This window comes from Vipera ursinii, assembly GCF_947247035.1.
Source record: "Vipera ursinii genome assembly, chromosome: 2".
In the NCBI taxonomy this organism is placed as follows: domain Eukaryota; kingdom Metazoa; phylum Chordata; class Lepidosauria; order Squamata; family Viperidae; genus Vipera; species Vipera ursinii.
In genome coordinates this window covers 135628595-135647647 of record NC_139513.1, presented here as the reverse complement: position 1 = coordinate 135647647, position 19053 = coordinate 135628595, and the positions used below count along the sequence as shown (strand labels likewise).

Sequence of the window (19053 nt, the reverse complement as noted above, 5' to 3'; positions counted from 1 at the left end):
CACATAATATAATTTACTGTCATTTTAGAAATGTTTAAAATCATGTCACTAGATATAACAGATGTTGAACAATATTTCTTTTTTGTTGAAGAAACACATTACCAAACTCAGAGCAGTTTTCTACCTAAATATTAAATAAGAGGTTCTTGTCAGAACTCACTGTGACTCATCATAAGGTGTTCTGCAGATACAGTACAATTCCTCACTGCTGCCCTCTTGTGCCCGTTTACACTCATTACAGATGTACACATCCATTTTCTTAGCCTCCTTTTCTGTGATGCCAACACATTCTCCATGATACCAGTTAGTACAAAGATCACAGCCAATATAGAACCTAAAAGTATTTACAATGAAAATGACAATGTAATTGTCATTTCAAATGGCAAGGCACTTGCTTAAACTGACTCGTCTTTTTCTGAATTAAATTTCTCTAACCATATTAATCTACTCTTCCCAACCTAACATAGAATAAAAACTTGCCAGACCCTACTTTAATAGAAGTTCTTCATATTTTTGCAAAACAACAACAACAACGACGACGACAACAACAACAAAAAGTACTGAAATCTGAAATATGTGAATGTCTCAACTATGAATGCAGAAAGACACGACCCAAGAAAAAGATCTATATTTTCAAAACTCTTGCTAAAAAACGTGAAGCATATTGGTCATTCTTAAATTTTGAAAACATAGTTCAATGTAAAAAAAAAAAGAAGAAGCAAAGTGCAGATACAACTAGAAGTTACAGGTATACTTAAAAAAAAGCAGCATGCATACCAGCCATATGTAAAACACATATTGGTATAACATGACATGAAGGAAAATGGGACACGTGGATGTATGTTTTCTACGAAACTGCCTGAAATTTCTCTCAAATTAAAAAAGAAAATTAGGGCAGGCCATTTATTCAAAAATATATATATTTTTAGAAAACTTTTGTGTCAGGTCAAAAACCATACAACTAGGCAACCTCATCCTTGTGTACTTACAAACCTCCACCTGACAATATTCAAGTTCAAAATATTATAACAAAATAAGAGAAAAGGCCACTGTCTATAAGAACCTCTGGCTTGGAACAGAGGTGAAATGGTTTTATGTCATGTTAAATGAGCTCTAACTCTAAAGGGACCCTTCCCTTTGTTTATTGACCCTTCCTCACTCCCTTCTTTTCTTCTTTCAATGGTTCGAGTCTGATGCTGGTGCTGCCTACCATATTTGCTTGTTTACATATACTGTTGGCCTCAAAACTCCTGAGGGAGGGAACAGTACAGAAAAAGGAACAATGTTCCCTCATACCAATTTAATATGTGTACCTCTACACAGGGAGTCCTCAACTTACAAATGTAATTGAGTCCAGAACCATGTAAGTGGGCCAGATTTTATGATTTTTGTGTGTGGCAGTCATAAAGCAAATACCACAGTCATTAAGTGATGTGTTTTTTTGTCAGAAACCCGCAGTAAATTCAAGCAAAAAAGCATAATAAATTGTGATCACAGGACCATAGCAAGCTGAAAAGGCCATAAAAACGCAGGCCCATTGCCAGGCGTCCAAAATGTGACATGACTGTGGGACAGCCCCACCCCCCGGCACCAGAACTTTGAATCTGGTCATAAGAATGTTATTTTTATCTGTCATAACTTTGAAAAGTTGCTAAGTGTCCACTTGAAAGTCGAGGACTGCCTATATTTCCCTCAGTATTATATCTGACAGCTTTGATCTCAAAGTTAGCACCACCCCTATTGCATAATGTCCCTTTGCACACTACACTATGTTTTCCTGCTATTTAAGCAGCATGCTGCTACATACGGTAGTGCTCTGTGGGCCTATCAGCCTGATTTCCACTCCTGAGGAAAAGAAAACCTTCCTGCAATATGCCAGCAAACGTATTTACTATGGCTTCTGCTCAAAACTAAAAGAACTTTTTCTTACAAAACGCTCCAAAAATTACCCCAACCATTTCTTTTCTTCTGCTTATCTTCCACTGCAGTTCTAATGATTATTTATCTAAGCCAGGGGTCAGCAACCTGAAACATTGAAAGAGCCACTCGGAACCGGTTCCCTCACAAAAGGAAAAACTGGGAGCCGCAAAAAATGTGTGCCCATGCGCGTACATGCGCGCATGCGCAGAACAGGGTTTGAAGAGTGGAGCCAAGGCAAGATATGCACCTACCCTACATATTTGAATTGATTGGTTGAACTTTTTTAGTCCCACTTTTTTTTTTTTTTTGGACTGCACATGGCAGAAGACTGGGAGCCGCAGGAGAGGCTGAAAGAGCCACATGCGGCTCCGGAGCCGCGGGATGCAGACCTGTGATCTAAGCAAACAGCCTTTGATACAGGTATGCCAAAGAAACATGTAGCATATTATGGCTGGGACCCAAACTACCCTGAGTAAATCCAGCTGATAGCACTGTCCCTCTAAACTCCTTCCTGGCCTTCTGCAGGATCCCCTCCTACACAGGAACACTGTGTGGGAAAGCCACGCTGTGGGAGTACAGTTCTGCTTTATTTCTATTAACACCTGGGGGCTCCATAATCAAGACCCTTCTCCTAGGCTTAAAAGTCAACGAGATTTACTTTTAGATTATCTTTACCCAGGATTTTAAGAGGAGAGACAATGCAGCATAAAAATATGTAGAGAAGGCAGTCTGAATGATCTGCTTCCATCCCTTTCATCTATGATGAGCATAGTTCAACAGAAGAAAAGCAATGGTCTGATTGAATCTGAACTATTTTTAAGCCATAAATTATCTGATCTTCCAATAATCACAATAGGCTCAGCATGGAAAAAATATAATCATCTTTCTGTATTATTGATTACGGTAAATTTTATATATATTTATTTAAAATTACTGTAATCAACACACATGCACGCACACACACACATTAATACTATTAGGGCTTAACTTCCAAGAAAAATAATTTATAATTTATTTCCTTTAGATACTATAATTCAAGAAACAACTATGGTAAACTATGTGCCACAGATTTTTTTTTGAAAGAGAAGTATTTTTATATGTTTATTCATATTCTCTCAGAAAATGCTAATTTTATACAATAGACGGACTTGAGACCCAGGCCTCCTATAAATATTGCACTTAACCATGTAAGTTTAAAATTTTAAAGTTCCAGTACTGATTTGACAAAGAACTCTAGATAAACAACAAGAAATGCAGGACATGTTCATAAAAAAAACTTCTCTACACCATTATGCTTAAGCTGCCAATGTTTTACTCAAATCAGTTCTGTGAGTGGAACAGTTAGGTCTCTAGCTGCATTTCTCAAATATTACTTGCCTTTTTTTAACTATCCAGATATCCAGTGATATCCAGATCAAAAGCTTATTTCTGACCTGTTAATGATTACATAAATGTATTTTTCATTTTTATTATTAAAGAATATTTTCCATTTCCCCTAAAATAAAATAAAATATAATAAAATAAAGATTAATCTAGGAAGACAGCACTTGGGACTCTAAGGAAATTCTACTGTAACACATTCATCCTCCAATTACTCTATAATCTATCTCCTATCTGGGCATATTCAGAATATAAAATGTGTAACCTGGCATTTAAAAAGTCCCCTCCCTGCCAAACAGTAACAATATAGCCCAAAAATATATTTAGAAATTATTTGGAGCCTGCCCAAGAAAACTAATCTGTAATCCATTGCTTCTGAACAAGGGGCAAAGAGGACTGGGACAAAGTAAAGAATATGCAATGTGAGACAAAATCACACAATGGAAACATGCAAGTAAGATATGAATCACAAAAGCCTGCTTCGAAGAAAAAAAAGTACAACCGAGAGCTAATATTTTTAGTCCTTTCTCGACGAGTTACCCAATAAAATGGCATTTAACGTTTCACTCCCATTTCTATCCCTCCAGCCCAGCTACTAACTAAAGGCTAAAGCTAAACTAAACATGCTTCAAGCACGTAAGTTTCCTTACTCACTTGGATTCGTCGTAAGGCGTCTTGCAGATACAGTAAAGCTTTGTATCCTTCTTGGTTTCCTTTGAGGTAGTAGAAATCATTTTCTTTTTCTTGGATTTTGAAGAGGCAGACTCCTTCTCTTCCTCTCGCTTTCTTTTGTGGGATGAAATATAGGATGTGCTTGAGGTGGTCGAGGGGACACTGGAACTGGAAGCGGGAGGTGGTAGAGGAGGAGGTGGTGGCGGTGGTGGTGGTGGTGGAGGCGGTGGAGGTGGAGGAAGCGGCGGTGGAGGTGGTGGGGGTGACAGTGCTGCAGCAGTTGCTGCAGCAGCTGCTGCAGCCTGGGCCTTTTCTTTTTCTCTCTTAATTTTAGTTAGATCCTTCTTTAGTTCTTCCTAAAGAAAAACAGAAACACAAAAGTAACCCGCATAGATGCGTATCTTACAGAATCAAAGGTTGAGTTACGCTATCAAACTTTTAGAGAAAAAAAGCAAGTGTTTGTGTAGGATTAGCACTAGTCACCTGCAAAACACATAAGCTTTCTTGCTATGAGCTTCTCAAAATTTCTCCCATCCAGAAGACCTTGGCACTGTGCTCACTACAGGAGAACAAGCTATCAAAAACATCTATATGATTCTGGCTTAATCGTGATTCATGATTCTGGCTTAATCATGTACACAATAATTACTTATGCCATTCAAAAAATATTGGAGGCAAATTTATTAATATTGCATGCCAAATTCAAGTAGATAATTTCATTTGAATCCAGCTTTGGCTTCTGCACCTAATAAGAACAAAAAAGAGCCTTGGTGGAGCAGTGGGCTAATGCCTCCTTAAGTAACATCAGCTGCCTGCAATTAGTGCAGGTTCGCATCCCACCAGGCTCAAGGTTGACTCAGCCTTCCATCCTTCCGAGGTAGGTAAAATGAGGACCCAGATTGTTGGGGGCAATTAAGCTGACTTTGTAATAATGCCGCTTGGGGGTGTGTGTGAAAGCCCTAATAAGCAGGCATATACATAGAATGAAGGCTACTGCTAAGCTTGTAAGCCGCCTTGAGTCTTCGGAGAAGGACGGGATATAAATGGAATTAAAATAAAAAAAGATTCCAACTACAACAGGAGTCCCCAACCTCTTGGCCAGTGGGCCGCAGGAATGGCTGGCTGGTGCGCCCACACGTGCACCCACGGTCCCATTTGCGCATGTGTGCGGGAGCAAAGGAGGCAGCTAGCGCTGGGTGTTTGTGCGCGGCCCATTTGCGCATGCGTGAATGGGGCTGCTAGCGTCAGGCGGGTGTGCACGGCCCATTTTCGCATGCGTAAATGGGGCCGCTTGCACCGAGCGGGTGTGCACGGGCCCATTTGCATGCACGCGCACCAGTTTGGAAGCTGCTTTCTTTCCCTCTGGGCCATGAGCCCAGAAAGGTTGGAGACCTCTGAACTACAAGACGAAAGAGGCTTTGAAAAGATATTCTTCAAAATCTGAGCATTTGTGCCACTGCCATTCAGTAACTATTAAAAAGGAAGAAAATAACCTTATAGGATATCAACACTGTTGCTAATACATTAATCCCCCAGTTGCTGAAAGCAACATCTGTTCTCACCCTGTACTCTACCCCAGCGTTTCTTAAATTTTTTCCCCTTCCCACTTTTAAAAATGATAGAGAACAGCCACAAAGACTATTTTTATATTTATCAATATTTACCGCATTAAATGGACACACTTGCTGTCTCTACTGCTTCTCACAACTGTTTGATGGGATTTTAATATTGTATTATTTTTACAACATAGACTAGCAAATAACTGATGACAATTTTGATTCTGATATTGTTAGAAAGAATACTGCTTCTTGCACTCCATGTTCCACCCTTGCCTTTGAAAGAAAGAACTTGGCATGCTGATTTGCACACACTATTAATAGTTCCCTCCTGCCCAACACTGGATTGCCTGACAACTGTATCTCACCTCTCACTCTCTGTTCTAGTTACACAGGGTGCAAACACACAAACCATATCCTTTATCTCCTACTCTCTGTCCATGCTGGTAAGTCCAAATGCAGGCATACACACAATGCTTGCCTGACTCCTGCTCTTTGGGTTGGCAACTTGGCACACATACCTGTTCTTGTAGAGCATCATGGCCCCTCCCACAGTTCCCTGGGGTCACACCACAAAAACTATGCATTCTGAAGCACACACACACCCCCATTTGAACAGAAAGCATTGTATAGTTTAATATTAACAACCAATTAGCAACCTAAAATAAAATGACTTAAAAGGTGACCAATAACCATCAGAATTAGATGATCCATCTGTCTCATCAGTCATCCTGAAATGAAGCCCAGGAAAATATAGTAAACTACACTTAAGCCATATGGGATTGGGAGGGCCTAAGTCTGAATATGCAGTTTGGTAGAAATGGGTCACAAGCTGAAGAGAACTCTGTACTTTTTGCCTGTGGCTGCAAAACAATAAATTGAAGTATAGTGTCAAGTCTCCAAGCATGATTAAGAATGACAATTTTACCTGCACTTCAATTTGCAGATCTTTGTCCAAAAGTGCTCTTTTCTTCAGTATTTCAGCTTTCAGTTGTTCCTTATGTTTGAAGAGTAGAGCAGAGAGTTTTGAAGCATTCTGTTTACTGCGCTTTTGTTCCACACTCTCTTCCCGTTTTCGTTTCTTAGCTGCCTGCTTTTCTTCTTTATCTATTTTATCCAGAATATATTTCATAACTTGGTTGCACACTATCATTCTGGGGAAGAAATACAAAGGGTGCAATTAAACAAATAATAGGGGGGGAAAGACTGTCAACTACATTTTATACACCATAATAATTATTCCCAATTCTGCATAACTCTCAACTGGGAATAATAGTCTTTTTACTAAAAGGTATTGCTTCTGAGCTTCCCTGCAGCACATGATTACATGCTGATCTGTACATTTACAATATTAAGAAGGTAAAGAAATATTTTTATTGTTGGATCAAGCCAATGTGCCTGAAAACACAAATTTTATTACAGACTATGTGGACAACCAAGTCAGAAGCATCAACTAGCAAGTTTGATCTAGTTCTTGAAAACCAATTACATTTTGTTTGAAGAAGCAGAGAATGGGAAAAGGATACATCAGACGTATGCAGTACCCTTATTTATCAGTAGTTACCTGTATCACAAAGAAGCCATGGATTGGAGCAAAATAAACCTAATAAGCCTGCAACAACCACCCATTTTGTAATAAACCTCTTCTGGTGTCAATGGCATCCTGGGAAATATAGTACAAAAGCAGCTAGAGTTGGAAAGGACAAGCTTCTCCCTTGGGATATGGTCTTCAATCTTTCTACAGATATCATTCCAGAAGACCTAGCTATTTTTCAGGAAGCAGCAGTTACGAAGCTTCTCTGCCCATCACATGGATGGATCATGGAAGTCTGCAGATAGACAAGATTACCCCATCCCAGGTGAAAATACGGAAAGTTGCTGTAGGCAGCTCCACCAGAAGAGCGATGCTTAGCATTGAGGAGCTGTGAGTCCTTAGTCTGCCCTATAAACCTTGGTGACCAGGAGTCTCCAAAAGGAAGGAGCCTAAGATATGACTTAGTTCATTTGCAGAGCTGCCAAGGTGGGTCTCAGTGATGACCTGCACACCTATCTAGATAGCCTAAACGTGGTAACTCCTCCGTCACTTTTTACATCTTATGTGTGTCTATACCTGTGCGTTCTTATAGTTGGGAGTCACGACAGGTAATAAGTGGAACTCACTCTTGCTTAATTTTGAGCAACACATCTGCCCTGAATGCTGACATTGGGAGACACAGAGAAACATTTCTCCTTTTCATCTCTCTTTAAAGTGTAGGCTTAGAACTCTGAAACCATACGACACATTTAATGGAAAAGAATGAGGAGGAAATGTTACTATTCCCTACTGCAGTAACTCGCACTCTGAAAAGGTCTCCAAATAATAGGGAGGAATGTCTGCAATATGAAGGGTATTGAGCGAGAGTGATTGATTGAGCGGGCTGGAGGGGAAAATAGATGCAAATAATAAACCACATTGTTCTTCTTTGGGAAAACTTTGTGCTGGATCAGAAGAGTCCCTTCCATTTCCACTCAGTGTATGACAACTCAGGATTCCACTTATTGTGGAAATTATTCTAATTGGTGCTGCACTATCACATACTGCGGTGCAGCAGGAAAAGCTGGAAGACCTATACAATTAATACCTGGTTAATTACAATTTGCCTTACCGTTGATTCTCTTCACGCTCAGCAGGAGTTAATGTCTTTTTCTGTTTTAAGTGCTCTATCACAGCATTGTGTTTCATTACCACCTTGAAGACAGGGGGAAAAATCCAATATATGAAAACTTTGGAGCGCAAGAAATAACTCTTAAAACCTACAAGTAACTCAAAATCTAAGCACCCAAGAAATTAAACTGAAGGTGGCCCTTAATCGCCACCTTAACTGCCACTGCAATTTGGACAAAAAGGTCTTCACTTGCCTTCCTTTGAAGGAAACCTGAAGAGTTCCCAAAAGAAGGAAGAAACAGGAGAGGCAGAAATACCAGCTGCAGAAAAAACATAGGGAAAGGAGGACCAGAGCTGGGAGTATAATACTCCTCACTTGGGAGGTGATTTATTTATTTGTTTTAAAAAGAAAGCTATCAAGGAAAGGAATCTAAACAGACAGAACTGAGAAAGAAATAAAATTTTATAGGGAACACTCCCTTAAATAGTGGGGGAAAAATCAATCTAGCATTAGGAATTAAGGAGATATATATGTCCTAGGACCTAGTCCGCCACCACGTCTAAAGTTTCAGATGTCTCTCAGTATTTACTTTGCTCCGAAATGTCTTTGATCTACTTTCCAACAAAATACTCAAATATTGACCATGCCCTTTGGGATAATTATCATTACAATTTCTGTTTCTTTTTAGATTCTTGTCATATCCCTTTCCTTCCATAGATTTTTTCAAGCTTCGAGAATATCCCAAAGAAAAAACAGGAAGGAGTTCACTGATGTCCTAGAACTTGGGATAAGATAGGAGAAGAATTTCTCCCATAGAAGATGACAGGCCAGGGGTGTCCAATGTTAGCAACTTTATGACTTGTGCACTTCAATTCCCAGAATTCCATGCTGGCTGGGAAATTCTGGCAACTGAAGTCCGTAAGACTTAAAGTTGCCAACTTTGGACAACCCTGCCATAGACATTTGATGGACTGTTCCCCGATTCCTGGAGCAAAGGTGGGGGAAAAAACCTACGCAAGGGCACTTCCTGCTGCAGTAGGAAAAGTTAGATCATGTATCCCAAAGATACTTTTTTTCACGAGGCAACTGGGCTTACTGGTTTTTCTTTGAAGACGTTTCGCTTCTCATCCAAGAAGCTTCTTCAGCTCTGATCATTTATGTGATGATCATTAAATGATCTTTAGATCATTTCTGTGATATATTTTATACCTCAAAATATTTTAGATATTTGGCAACGGTCTTATCATACCTAGGATTATTTTCACAAAATATATACTTAATAATCTACAGTTGAAGAAGGTACAAGAGATGACTCTTACTGCAATCTGAAAGTCCAAAATTCTAAAGGCTAAACACAGACAACAGATGAATTCTGAGCACAGTATTGGTTAATCCAAGCTTTCTCTCAATTTTGCTGTTTAATTCAGGACTGAGGGTAGCTTTCTGTTATTAGTCAATAATTCTGGAAAGCTACGTTAAAGAGATTTAGATCGAACATCTCTTACTTTGACAAAGAGAATACAAAAGGCAGATCACGAAGGATTTAATCCTCAAACACTCAATGACTTCTCCTTATCATACTTAAACAAAAGATGAAGCTAAACTTAGAATAACTTCTATCCCAAAGGATAATTAAACAAACAACAATATCTCATTTTTTTAATAACGTTCTCAGCCAATCTAAGCTAATTCTCCCACTTTTTAAAGTTAATTCCAGGGGTGAGGGAAGGATTCACTTTGATTCAGGTAGATGTAGCGATATGCCGACTGAGAAACAAAGTTTTGCTGTCCCTTTAAAACACTTTACCTGTTTTTGGATAATATCACTCTGATTAGAAGCCTGAAGGGAGTGTTCCCGCTTTATTTCAATATGCTGCTGTTTTTTCTTCTGTTGTTGGTCTCTGAGCTGCTGTACCCTCTGCAGTTGCTCTTGGACACTGGCTTGAACAGTTACTACATTCTGGATCTGGTGTGTTTGCACCGCGCTGGCCTGCTGAATCTGAATTGGTAACTGGAGCTTAATCTGCTGAGGCAGGCCGCTCTGCTGAGCCTGAATCTGGGCCACCATATGGGACGGGAGCTGGGAAAACACTTGGACTTGCTGCTGCAGCTGCGGCACGGTAATGACCTTGGTCTGGGGGGATTGAATCTGCAGCTGAGGGCGTGGAGGCGGTACCGTGACTTGGCTGACAGTCGAAGCAGGCGGCAGAGCTGGGACCGACGTTGGGACCTGGGACTGCTGGGTCTGGATCTGCACGGATGGATGTGGTTGGATCTGAACCTGCTGTGGGACTGCAGTCTGTACCTGAGTTGGCTGGATCGTCTGTCCTTTGGGTGGAGTCTGAAGATGCGTAACTGGCTGGGCTTGGTTCTGCGCTGGGGCGAAAGGCAGTCCTTGTGGAAGGCTCTGGGGCGGGGGCTGAGCCACAGCTGGAGTTACGGTCGACTGTGTTCTGGCTGGCTGTGCTTCAGAGGTGACTGTTGGACACGGAAGCGAAGGTGGAACCTGAGCTTCAGGGGAGGGGTGGGGTTCAACTGGAACTGGTGCCTGCACGTTCTGGGTCTGTGCTGGCATCACAGTCTGAGCTGGACTGCTTGGAGGTGGAGCTGAGAACGAAGTAGGGGCAAGCTTGGGCTCAGCAGGTGGAAGAGCTGGCGTTGGCTGTGTTTGGGTCTGTGCAAGCGATGTTTGCTTCTGTTCTCCTGCAGCTGGGGAGATAAAAGCAAGCCTCACATTCACAGCTGCAAAGAACAGCTCCTCTGCCCTAAAAACATTCATTACACAATATCCAGTGATCTGAAGCCTGAACCTTGTGGTGTTTTTTTTTAATTGTAATTTAGTTTTATAAAGACTTCCCAACTTAGCAGAAATTCTGGGTTGTGTACTATTAAAATCCCTAAAAACAGATAAAATAACATGACACAAAGTCACAGTGGAAACAATAAACAAAAACCCAAATACACCAAATCGCCCAACGCCAGTCTACCCCAGAAGAGACAGAAGAAGCCAAGGGTCTAAAGATTAAAAAGGCACCATGAGAGAGAAAGGATCCTTCTTAGGTTTCATCAGGTGACCTTAGAGAGGACATGAAACATGTCTACTGTGTTGAATTTTATGGGGCGAGCAAAAACGATGAGAGGCAGGCAGTCTCCCAGACAGTCAAACCCTAGACTAGGGGTGTTAAACTGCCGGCCCGTGGCCCGGTTTCATCATACCAAAGCCGCGCCCACCCCATTGCCAGCAATGCAAAAAGAGTCACGATACGTCACAACACGTCACGTGACGTGACGAGTTTGACACCCGTGCCCTAGACTATGAATGACTTTACAGCTGACAACCAACAACTTAAATTGTATTCAGGAGCTTACTAGTTACTAGACAGTTTGCATGGGTGTTAGTTAGGTGTAACGAAGTGTGCTGATAGCTGCTTGCACCACAGCGTTCTGGATCAGTTACAGCTTGCAAGTGGTCTTCAAGGACAGCATCAGGCAAAGCAGGGATCGTGAAATAGGATTCTCAGTCCAGCTACCCCATTCAGAATCAACAACCAAAAACCGTTAGCGCCAGAAGAGCCAAATATTCACAGCCACTTGGTCTTGTCAGAATTGAGTCTGAGCCTGTTCCTCCCCTTCCAGACCTGAACAGTCTCTAGATGCTGGGTCATGACCTCAACAGCGTCAATCGTACATGGTTGAGTATCATCAGCGTACTCATGGCACCCAACCCTTTGGATGGCATTGCTCAACGGTTTCATTCAAATGTGAAACAAGAAACTCAAGAGCATCAGAGACACCCTGCAAATCAGGAGCTTTGTTTCAGACCCTTTCCTAGCTGTCCATACTGATTAGAACCATGGAGACAGAAGGAAAAACACTGCAATATTTTGTCTCCCACCTGGAGAAGACCACCATGATCAATGATATCAGAAGCTGCTGTGAGATCAAAAAGAATTAGGACAGTCACGTCACTCCTTTCCTGCGGTAATCAACAAATGTGATCAATGGTGTCTTCTGTGGCAGGGCTTTTCAACCTTTTCACCGATTGTACCACTTTTAGGATATGGCAATATTCGAGTACCGCCTAGCAAAGTGTCAAAAACTTGACAAAAAAAACCTCACCACCCCTGTTCAAAGTTGCAATTGCACTGAAATGACTTATGACCATTTTTCACACTTATGACCATTGCAGCATGCCCAGGGTCATGTGATTTATATTTGAATGCATGGCAGCTGATTCATATTTATGATGGTCACAGTGTCCCAGGGTCATGTGATCTCCTTTTGCAACCTTTTGACAAGCAAAGTCAATGGCAGGGCTGCTGGTGGCCAAGTGCTAAGGCGGGACTTCCTTCCCTCCTTCCCTCTTTCTCATGCCCACCTCCTTCTGAAGGAAGAATTTGAAACCCCCCCCCCCTCATACTTTCTCTCTTCCATATATTCATCAAACAAGGAAAAGCCTCCAGAGACTGAAAAGACAAGCTGCTGAGTGAACTAGCTTAAAAAGGAACATTCCCCTTTAAGAATTAGCTACTGGCTAGAAAGGAAAGTTAGGGAGCACGGCACTTAAGGAAAAATAAAATGTACCGGTAGTTAAGTATTGGCTGCAGGCTAAGGCAGCCTCCCCAAATGGCTTCATTCATAAGTAAAGGAATGCTACATGCAAAATTCATTCAGGAGAAAAATACTTCCAAAATCCCTTGCAGCAAAACTTACAGCTAACAATAGCAGAGCAATAGAAGCTAACATGAGACATCAGCAGTCAGCCAAATAGAAATTGCCAAACACTCCTTAAGAACGCAAAGCCCCCATTGCACAAATCCCAGAACTTCAAAGTAAACAAAAGCACATAAGAATCCTTCCACTCTCCATCTCCCTCCCTCCGTGTCTCACCTCCAGTTGATGCTGCCTTTCTTCATTCCTCGTGGAGGGCAACCCCTCCTCTGCTGCATTTCTTGCCTGCTTGTTGCTGCCAGCACAGGTGGCTGCCACAGAAGTTGTAGATCGGCTCATGGCTGGCCTGCTTGATCTCCTCTCCTCTCCTCTCCCCCCCCACCCTCCTCCTTCTACCTCCTCCCAAGGCTGCTTCTTTTTTTTCTCTCTCCCTCTCCCGCCCAAACTGGCTCCTTTTATATAGCCTCTCCTGTCTCTGCCCCCCCTTTCTCATGGGGGAGGGTGAGCCAGAAGTGAGCCTGGGGCCTTTGCCTCACCCCAGCCACTCTGCAGCTCCAGAGGACTCTCTCACAGTAAGTCCTTGCCTGCACTGGCTATTTCCCTCCCCCACTACACTTAGCTAGCCAGGGCTGTGTACCACCTGCCGCTCATTAATGTACCACAAGTGGTACATGTACCAACAGTTGAAAAGCCCTGTTCTATGATATGCTCTGGCCTGAAACTTTACTGAAACACATTTAGAGTATTATGTTTCCCCAGAGCCTTCTGGACCTGTGGTCAGACCTTTTTCTTCACAGCTTTACCAAAACAACAACAACAACACACCAACCCCCAGTTGCAGCCTGAATTAAAATTGTCCAGGATGGTTAAATCTAACAGTTGCTTCTAGAGGAGAATTTAGCACCATATAGATTCAGCCATGTACTACCACCCTTCCCCTTTCCCCTGGAAGAGGCTTTAACCAGCCCTGAGGGACATGGATCTAACAAACAAGTGGCCAGATCAACAGTCATGAGGTTCCTGTCATGCTAAACAGGAGAGGTGAGATCACTGAATCCTAAGGCAGTCCACACACCAGGGGCCTTGGGCCAGAGCTTTCCATAGCTATTAACACCAACTGGAACCAGCTGTGGAGAAAGGAAGAAAACCACGCACTCTTCCTGCACCATGTGAAGCCTGGTCTTAGTTTCTCACCATATTTCTCTATGCCTGTCACCTCTTGGATAATAATATCTGCCCTATGTCAGTTGTCCTGCCCAATTGCTATCTTTTGTCCTCTAAAGACCCAGGAAAATCTTGAGCAACCTATCAACCGTCTTCAGACATCATTAATCGCAGCCACCTCCCCCTGCTGCTTCTTGGTAGAGTCAGGGCGGCCGGGTTCTCACACACTCATTGCCAGTTTACACAGAGCAACTGTGAGGATCAGGTGAGTCTGATACTCTGCCCAATCGAGCTTCTGCCACTCCAATTCTCACCACGACTCCACAATGCATCTGTTTGTCAAGAGACCAGTCTGCTTCATCTGCAAGCCTTCCTGTCACAGAATATCTGCCATTCAGTTGTGCTGCTGAGAATAACACTCTTTTGGGTAGGCCCTCCACACTATTATTGCTATGAGCTGAGACTCCAGCTCCAACCTAGGTGGAAATGCACTGAATGAAGCCAAGATGTACGCACAAAGGGCCGTTCTTCTTCCACTAGAAAGCAGAATTGTTTCTCCCACCCCTCCACAGGGCCCCGCCCCATTCTTCTTCTACTCATGTCTGAAACATGCAATCTTAGCATTGCAACCCAAAGTCCATCCAAGTGCTCCCAAAACAAAAATAGCAATAACAGTAAAAGCTAATTATTCTTCTGCCCAACAGTCATTCAATTTTCTCCCAATCATCACCTTGGGGGGAAAACCCCCGAACATTTTAAAGCTTGTATCAAAATGCTGAATTCCCCCTTTTTTTTGGTGAACATCATACATAAAAAGTATACCTGATGTCGAGGTGGAAACTGTTGTGGAAGTGGTGCTGGCTGCCGTAGCTGCTGTAGATAATGGCGTGAACAGAAAGCGCTGAATGGTACCGTTTGGCATAGCGGCTTGCATCAATTGCTGACCTGGACCTGGGATTACCGTCATACCTTGTGGGATCAACTGCAACTGCCCAGTTGTTTGACCCTGACCCTGAATTACTACGGTTAATCCCTGACTGCCACCCTAAGAGGAAGACAGACAAAAATACAAAGCAAAAGTTATTAAAGTCAGTAAAAGAGCCAAGGCTGCTTTATGTTCTGAACTGCAACCCAACAAGACTTAATATGGACATCGCAATCTGCACTGTCTACAATGAAGATGTTTTCTAAAAGAAGAAAATTTCCTACCAATTGTCGTAGCGTTAACCCATCAAAATTTAAAACCAAAAGGAGACACTTTGATAACACGATGTGAATCTCTTTAACATCTCACAACGTGCATTTCAAGCACCCAAATACACTGAAGAAATGCATACGGCACGCAAAAAAGCGGAGAATTGAAACCAAAGAAGATGAAGGAGGATAAAATTTGCAAGCACTTGTGTAGTTTCACTTTATAATAAAACCTACCACTTGAAAAGAGCTGTAGACTTTTTTTTCTGAATACGTAGTTCATTCTAAACAGCAGGGCAACAACAATTCCCCAAACCCCATTTTGCAACTTCTGGAGATTCTGAAACTGTGCTGCTGAAATTCAGTAGAATATCTCTGAATGCTGGGTTCACTCTGCCTGAGGCATTTCCTGATAAAAATACCTCGTTTTGGTGGGCTTACTGTGATCTTTTGCTCATTATATGAGTCCCCGTCTCCCAAATCTTGACTGCTTACCTGTCCTTGTGTGAGCTGTGTGAGCTGCGCCATGGTAAGCTTCACCTGTCCCTGTTGAGGCCGAGGAGGATGTGGTGGAGGGGCTTGTGGCTGCATGTGCTGTGAGGGTACTATTCCCGGAGCTGTCGCCACCTTTTGGCTGGTAGAAACAGTAGTAGGGCTGGACACGGCTGTTGACACAGGCTGACCTCTGATGATCTGGGTGACCACTTGTTGTGTTTGGCCTGTGTTAACATATCACAGGATTTTTCAACCCTTTGGCCAATAACACTTATTAAAAAATTAACCCACCCAATCATTAAAAAAAAGCCTGTATTTTTCTTCTTAAATAGTTAAGATCCATTAACCAGAAAAAAATCAAGGGTACACTGTTTAACAGAAACAGAGTTGGTTCAAAGGGCTGAAAATAGTTTCTATTGTCACACAGCTAACGATATTCTGATGAATTATTTTTAACAATACCGAATGCAATTGTTTATAGGACAGAATGTACAGAAATGTTCAATTTATTCTGACGCTCCAAGGGGACTTAGGAATTGTGTATCTCAAACAGAACTTCCAATGCTGCATAGCAAATGTTTTTGAAACAGCAGAGACTTTTAACAATCTTTTGTGATTGATGTTAACTATTCAAAAAGAAACAAAGATTGTAGCACTAGCATGAGTTCTTTGCCCAAGCCTAAGCGTCAGTTCTGACCCCGTTGGATTCAAACAGGAAAAAGGAACTATGTATTACAAAATGCAACCAGCCATTTAACTTTTGGCACTGGTAATAGCGATCGAATCTAAAGCTATAAAAGTGTTATCGATTATTTAAATACAAATCCTTCAACGATACACATTTGAATAAGTGGGAAGATACAGAAGAAAATTCAAAATGGAGAAACGAACCACAACTGGCACATACTGGAAATTATTTTAAAAAAATAACCTACTGGTTGGAAGAACACCTTGCTGTACAACTACCGGTGTTCGGATGATGGTCTTTCCTAGAGCTGACTGCTGAAGAGGGGCTCTTATGACCGTCATTCCAGGCCGAAGAGGTGTCCCAGGCATTACCTGAATAAGTTACAAACAAACTGTTCAACTTTTTCTAATCCTGCAAAGAACAGTAGATATGTCATAAGTAACTTATAGAGAGATTAAAAGTTGTCCGAGGATACAAAACAAAGCTATGAAAATAAAATACCCTTCACAGGAGCCACAAGAAAGCTTTTTAAAAAATCAAACTACTTTTTTTTCCTATTTCAACCTCTGTTCTTTTGTTCATACTCTTAACACTTTTTTTGCATATAGCTTCAGTTAGCAGTAGCAGTAGCTGCAGCATCTCTCCCCAAAATGACAGCCAATTTATGGTTAAAAAAAATGCAAATGACATATTCTCAGACATTTCATATCTGAGTAAACTATTCCAGATATCTCGACAGAGTAACATCTGAATCATACGTCGCCCAGAACTGCTAGTCAATATTGCCCCTGGTCAATTGAACAGTATTCACCAGGTTGCCTTATAGATGTATTGATTCACACATGCACATATTTAACACAGAAAATCAATCCAGTTTAACTAGCCTATGGAACATTTACAATTACTGGCCCTGGAATATCAAGAAAATCTAATGATGGTGTTGTGCTTGGCAATAGTATACTTCACAAATGCAACATTCTTAACACATCTGAGAGCAAGTTGGCATATTGGGTAAAATGCAGAATCAGGGATTCTCTGGTTCAAAAGTCCATGCCATCCTGAGAGCTCACTGGGTGACTTTGGGCCCCAAACTATACATGAACCCAATTCATCACACAACATAGGCTTGCCATGTAAGTCACCGTGAGCAATCAAAAAGACAGGGTTTCAGTGTGTTACAGTGCTAATTAATAATAAAAACTGAAGTCATCTCCAAGTGACTCAAATAAACCCTGTATTATCCTGATAGAAGAAAGAGTGAAACTTACTTGTGAAGCACTTGTTGTACAAACAGTCCCTGTATTATTTGGCCTAATAGTTACAGTTGCTGTTCTTGGCTGGAATGAAGTAAATGTTTGTTGGTTTGCTCCGGTAGTTGATGGAATGATACCCAACACTTTTTGCTGCACCTGAACTACGCCTATTGGGAGAGCAACGTATTCATTAATTTAAAAGCATTGCCAAGTCACAAGACAACACACATATTCTTTAAAGTGCTACTCTGGTGGATTTTTCTTTTTAAGATTCCAACTTTTTTATAAAAAAAACTGTATCGCAAATGTCAAGGATTAGACTTGTGAATTAAATAACATTTTGGCCGAACAGGTCTATCCTGCATTCATAACGCTGAACACGGTGAATATAAACATTTAACACTTTGGGAGGGTTTTTTTTTATGCCATCAACCATGGTATCCTTCTGGACAGGCTTTGGGGCTTGGGAGTGGCAGGCACTGTGTTACAGCTTCCGTGGCCAGTTCGTCTGTGTTGTAGGAGAGGAGAGGTCGAGACCTAGGCCCCAGCAACGTGGGATGCCCCAGGGGTCTCTCATTTCTCATTTTTAACATCTATATAAAACCATTAGGGAAGGTCATCAGTGTGGAGTGGGGTGTTATCAGTTATATATATCTGCACTCCTAGCCAGACAGGAAATGTTAGGGTGGTACTGGTCAAGTGCTCAGAGGCTGCAAGGATCTGGATGGGGAGGAACCAGCTTTGATTCAAACCTAGCAAGATGGACTGACTCTGGGTTTTTGGCTCTCTAGGCCCAGATGACATTTCATCTCTGACACTATATGGGGTGGCATCGCCTCCCCCACCCAGACTGAGTTGTATATCTTAGACCAGAGGTCCCCAACATTTTGGGCACCAGGGACCGGATCCGTGGAGAGAGGTTTTTTTTCGTGGACTGAAGGGTGCGTGCCGCGGACCGGTACTAGGCCACGGACCGGGGGTTGAGGACCCCTATCTTAAGACTCCAGGCTTCTACTTGAGGATCAGGTGGCCGCCATGTCGGGAGCAGGGATTTGCACAGATTCATCTGCTGTGCTAATTGTGCCCTTTCCTGGCCTGGGAGCCCTTGCTCACGGTCAGGTCACTCAATGTAATGGACTGTGGGAATGACGTTGGGGATGAGGGAGAAAAGTTGCCTAGGGAACAATCAGACAAGTGAGGTGGAAACTTTTGTACTTTTAAGGCTTGGAAGATTCTGTCAATATAGCCTTACAATAAAGTAGATTTAGCTCATCTAGTCATGTTTTATGCCTGGGTTATCTGGGAGGGCTGAGACGCCTGACTTGGTCACTTCCTGCTTTGGATTTTTGAAACACCCTCTATACGAAGCTGACTGCTCTTGAAGATCACAAAACTAGTCCTTGAGGATCACGGAA

The 19053-nt window shown here is 42.0% G+C and overlaps 1 protein-coding gene across 8 annotated transcripts in view; it reads right to left on the bottom strand.

Annotated features, from left to right (window-relative positions):
- Nucleotides 1–19053, bottom strand: part of BPTF (bromodomain PHD finger transcription factor) — an 83503-nt gene that overhangs the window by 11248 nt on the left and 53202 nt on the right. For 5 of the 8 annotated variants that reach the window (XM_083355416.1, XM_083355418.1, XM_083355417.1 and 2 more), the window contains 9 exons: nt 17654–17805; nt 16633–16756; nt 15698–15921; nt 14831–15053; nt 9981–10882; nt 8174–8256; nt 6457–6682; nt 3955–4328; nt 161–334 (listed from right to left, as the gene is read on the bottom strand). In XM_083355416.1, coding sequence (XP_083211542.1) covers nt 161–334; nt 3955–4328; nt 6457–6682; nt 8174–8256; nt 9981–10882; nt 14831–15053; nt 15698–15921; nt 16633–16756; nt 17654–17805 — 2482 coding nt within the window. The remainder of the gene's footprint in view (nt 1–160; nt 335–3954; nt 4329–6456; nt 6683–8173; nt 8257–9980; nt 10883–14830; nt 15054–15697; nt 15922–16632; nt 16757–17653; nt 17806–19053) is intronic. The other 3 variants (XM_083355419.1, XM_083355423.1, XM_083355421.1) reach the window with 2 other exon arrangements.